This window comes from Rhagoletis zephyria, unplaced genomic scaffold (assembly GCF_001687245.7).
Source record: "Rhagoletis zephyria isolate East Lansing unplaced genomic scaffold, Rhagoletis_zephyria_1.1 Rzeph_scaffold_23899, whole genome shotgun sequence".
NCBI lineage: Eukaryota > Metazoa > Arthropoda > Insecta > Diptera > Tephritidae > Rhagoletis > Rhagoletis zephyria.
In genome coordinates this window covers 1,086-6,497 of record NW_016180957.1, presented here as the reverse complement: position 1 = coordinate 6,497, position 5,412 = coordinate 1,086, and the positions used below count along the sequence as shown (strand labels likewise).

The 5,412-nt window shown below is 33.0% G+C and overlaps 1 protein-coding gene across 1 annotated transcript; it reads right to left on the bottom strand.

The window, feature by feature from the left end:
* Positions 1–1,265: 1,265 nt before the first annotated feature.
* Positions 1,266–4,954, bottom strand: Ldsdh1 (Lipid droplet subset dehydrogenase 1; the record flags this gene model as incomplete). Its single annotated transcript, XM_017638204.1, has 5 exons — positions 1,266–1,969; positions 3,354–3,395; positions 3,469–3,609; positions 4,334–4,517; positions 4,602–4,954. Coding segments are annotated over 5 exons (981 nt in total), but the record flags the coding sequence as incomplete, so codon positions are not given.
* Positions 4,955–5,412: the final 458 nt, after the last annotated feature.

Below are 5,412 nucleotides of genomic sequence, written 5' to 3'. Positions count from 1 at the left end.
ATCGCTGGTCACAACAACTACAACGACAGCAGCTGCTACGGCAGCAAGTGGTAGCAGTCATAACAACAATCAGCAAACAGCACACCAACAACAATCAAATGAAAAGCTGCAGCCATTAAAATTTCAACAGCATCATTTTGCAAGTAATAATGGTAAATAGTTAGATTGCTGTTGACCAGCTAGAAATTTAGTAAGAAATCTTTTACAACCGTAAATTGTTACCCCAGCGGGCATTACACATGCATATGTATTGTCTGGATGACAGGTAACGACCAACGCCTTCGGAAATTTAGTTGGCAATGTTAAGAAGATGTGATTTTTCGAAACGTTTTGTGCTAACTGCGCTAAATTCATTACAATTTATGGATATGTTTGTGTGTGCTATTTAGTATTAGTTAAGAGCGAATATTATTATGTTAAAAGTTTGCGTAATACAATTTCTGTGAAATATGACAAAGTTCTTTGCAAAGATATTATTTGTATTAATTAAGTTTTATGTATTTTGATTTTTAACCTTTAAATTTTTGCTTTTATTTTTTCATTAAGTATGCCTTTATATCTAACTATGTACAATTGCATACAAACTAATATAACACATTTTTTATACAACTACTAACCAGTATTAGTTAAGAATCTTTTGATTTTCGATTGGAAAATGCTTTAAAAAATACACGAACAAAACAATGACATTCCAAAGATATTTATATGTAGTATATCAATGTTTGCAAAATTTAATAAAAAGAATGTTAATATAACGCAATGTAAAAGGTTATATGTATCTAGTAAAATTAAATCGGTATAAATTTTGCAAATACAACAAGTAGTAATCCACAAATTATAACAAAATCTAGCAAAAGGACATTTACATAGGTATATGAAATAGTGTTATTAATAGTTATATATGTATGTATGTAAGTGACTATATAAAAAATTGCATGAATAAAATGTGATTTCAGGAAATGTATTTTACACTCAAATAAACACACAACTACAAACATTAAGGCAGTTTTTGAGATATTTATATATGTGTATGTATGAAAGCCAGTTATTGAATGTAGCCACCTTCTCAAAAGAAATCATTTAGGAAAACAGAATAAATACACATACATACATCACTAAAATGTAACAATTAAGTATGTACTTATGTAGTTGCAAGAAACAACATAAATGTTCAATAAGCTCATTTCGTTTCTTATTGTTATTTTTGCAATATGCCACAAACACACCTACATAAAACAATAAATGAGATAAATTTGTGTGTGTATCTACATATGGCTGTTTTTATTTTTATTTTTATCAAAATACATACTGTATAGTATATAGGTATCTGTACACATCTACATGTTCAAAAGCCAACAATAAATAATACGTATGTATAAATGGTGCATATATGTATGAATATGTGTAAAACATGCAACCCACAATGTCACATTCTATGTAAATAGGGAATAAAAGTATAAAATTTATGTAAACTTTTACCAAAAGATCAACTGTGTTTAATTAACAAATTATTTCGCAGCACTTTAGGGTCGAACAAAATTTACATATGTATATAACACTAATTATAAAAGTTTATTAACATGTATGTATTTGGTATTTTCGTACAAAAAAAAAAACAATTGGCATACAAATGCGGCATATCGATTTAACTGCCCTCCATACTTTGTTGTAATGCTCCTTTCTGCAGCTCGCTCTCTGTCTTGCTTTCTCATTTATCGGAATCCACGCCTGCGTCGACGAAATCGTTGAGCAGCCGCATGGCATTTCGTGGCAACAGACGTCCGATTTTGTCTATATATAAATATTCACGTGGAATACTCGCATGCTCGAGGCTGGTACGTTGTGCTTTAATGATGCTAGCTGCCGCATCTGTGGGCTTAACAAGCTTGAATAGCGCAGGGAAGCGGTAATGCGGGCGCTTGCAGAGACCTGTATCTACCATGTAAGGGTAAATGGTGGTCAGTTTGATCTGTAATTAAGAGAAAAAGAAGGAAGGGTGTTTAATATTTTTGGGTTTTAAAATACTCTGTTGATATTTCGTGCAGGGATGTGGACCGGATGAAAAATTTGATCGGCACAGTTCAGCGGTTCGAACCGTTTTTATTGTCTTTGAATGAAAAAAAACTCTCCAACCAAATTCTGAAGCAGGACATTCTTGAAGAGTTCTCTGAGATAGAGCGGTTTCGAACTGGCTGCCGAGATAGGTCGATCATCCACTCAGGTGTTGATTTGTGTTATTTAACCATTTTTCAATACTAAAGATTTTTTATTGGGAGGGGGCATTGCTTTTTCTGGTGTTTTTGACGATTTTTGGCGGACCTATAAAATATAGTTACTATAAAATAGTATAAAATACATGGACTACTTAGAGCGCTTTTAGCGACCCCTAAAAATTGTTTGATTTCGAAATACAATATAAGTATATTTTTTCGATATAGAATAATCCTTGGAGTGAGAGCACACAATTTCCAACTTTACTTTTTCCGCATACATTTTTAGACCACCCTAATGTAAATATATAATTTGTGTTTTAAAAATGGGTCGAACTGAATACTAAAAAGTGGTTCGGATCAAACATTTGTGGAAAATTTCGGCTTGGTTAAAGGTTCAGATAATAGCGGTTAATGCGTACAAAATGTGTGAGTGAAAGCCCCCAGAAGTAAGCGTTACTTCAGAGTTGATCGCTTCATAAGTAAGCTTTTTAAGCTTTCTGTACATGAATCAGCGTTGCCATTTTGCTTAAATTTAAGCGAAATTTGCTTATATTTAAGCAAAATTGATTAATTTTTTCCTGCCTGATAAAATATTAAACTTTTCTTCGTTTTGCTAAATTTCTTAATTACAATATTCAAAAAGGTTAAGCTTCCTCAAAAATTCACTTCTGGCTATGAATCAATTTTCAATAAATTTTTGAATTTTATTTTAGACTATAAAATCCTTTTTTTTGAGCCTTAGCTTGTCTTAACTTACTTGCTTATTTTTTATTTCTATAACCAATTTACCAAACATGGTAAGAAAAGCCCAAATTAATTAAATAAGTTGCTTAATTTTTCCGAGATTTGGTATTTTTTTTTAACGATTTTGGTAAATTTTATTTTTTGGTCGCGGCAACACTGTACATGATGTATGAATTTTGGAACGCACATCGTTTTGAGAACGAAGGCGTGCAGTGAAGATTTTGAAACGCAAAAACCGCTTTGTTTTTAAACCAAATTTGACAAGGGATGACGAAAATTCTTTCCAAAATATATCAACTTCTCTTCCTGTCAGAAGATCAAATCTACAGAAATTTTCAATACATTTTATATGATCAGGCATCAGAGTGAATACCCTTTCTAAGTAGCTTTACTTACATTATTTTGTGGGTTCTTGTGACGCAGTTCTTCGCTTAGCGCCTGAAAGTATGCAAATTATATTACATATTATTAAATTTATCTTTTAATAAGAAAACCCATCTGTTCGACTTACTTCCATAAGACCGCGCACCGCAAATTTTGTGCCGCAGTATGGCACCAAATTGGGCAAGCCAAAGAAACCGGCACACGATGACAAAGCGACAATGTGTCCCTCGTTGCGCGCTATCATATCGGGCAGGAATGCTTGGATGATCTGTAAGAAAAATAATTATGATTGATAAAACTTTAGCGAATTGCAATTAATATCAATTGAAAAACGGAAAGGAAATGCACGAAGCTTTATACGGATATCTTAAGAAACGGTCAAGAAAAAATTGTCATTATTTCGTGTGTGTGAATAACAGCCCTATTCCCATAACAATGACAAAATTCTTCGTATAGCTATTGTCACAATTAATGCGCCAAAAATACAATATAAACATTGTTTCGCCGTTGTCGCGTACTCAGTAGGTCATAACAATAACAATGACAATTGTCACCAGTATAGAGTTTAAAATAAATTTGCGGCATAGTATTAGGCGCAGTTGTAAAGACAACAGTCAGCCGCTGGCGTGGGAATAGGGCCGTAATAGTGTTCCTGGATTTTTGACAACTTTTTTTTCACAGCCTGCTGCTTCACTCTTTCTTAACGAAATAATGGAACGGACATATGGTAGGAACTGAGTACTGGTGGGTAAGTACTAGAACGGGGTACTTAAGGTCAATGAACTCTAATAAAAAAAAATATATATCTCCTCAAGAAAATAACATTGATATGTCATACTTTAAGATCCGAAAATAATCGCTGATGATATAACGAAAAATGTAAAAAAGCGACCCCTACGTTCGGCAATTTTTTTTTTGTAATTTTGTCGGCAAAAATAATATAGACTCAGGGGTCTAAGATGATGTTACTATTATTTTACTTAGATTCTCACCCAGAAGTGTGCTAATACATTGATCTCATACATAGTTCTAATCTCAGTCTCAGTGTGTTCCAGCAGTGGATGGCATGGCATAATACCAGCATTATTGACAATAACATTGATGAAGCCATGCTCTTTCTTATTCTTCTCGGCCAATGCATTAATCTCCTCACGTTTTGTAACATTGCAGCTATGAAAGTGGTAACCATATAATAATTATTTATGTATATTAAATATAATTTAGAAGGTTTTTTCTTCTTCTTATTTACTTACGTGTACGGCGTAGGCTTCACCACCGTAAGCCTTGATTTCCTTCACTGTCTGCTGATTGGCTTCCTCATTCACATCCCAGCAAATTAGTTTGGCGCCAAGTGCACTGTATTGCAGGGCGAGCTCCTTGCCAATGCCGTGACCGGTGCCAGTAATAAGCACTGTTTTACCTTTGACATCGATTTCTTGTGGCATAAACACTTTGACAATTGACTCTACAATCGCAATCCAGAATTTGACCACTAATACTAATATATCAGCAACTAATGTGATAATGTTGTAGATGTCAACGTTGCCATTTTTGCTGGGGCCATTGACTCTTAAAAAAAAAAAGAAGTGAATTGAAAGCAAATGAATAAGTACCTATACAAGTAAATTAGTAATTAAAATTGTGTATAATAAAAAAATATTCTTATTATTTGCATTTGCATAAATGCACAGAAAAATTTATCAGATTAGTTAATACACCGTTATTGTTTTCAAATAACAGTCAACCACTTTGCAATTTATTGTCGTTCAGTTGCGATTTAATTAGCTATTCAATAAACGTGTTTTGATGCCAATGCAGTGCGACAAAGCACAAATGCACTATATACATATGTACATACATACATACTTACAATTGTATGAGATGAATAAATATGTCTGTACAAATCTACTGTTGATAGGTTGGAAATTGAAATTGCTATCAAATCTATGAATTGCTATTTTGCACAACAAATACTACTACTGATTTGCAATCTTGCAATTGCATTACTGCAGCTATGAAATTTTACAACTGGCAAATAAAATTTAATGACGCTAAAGCATTTATTTTGTAG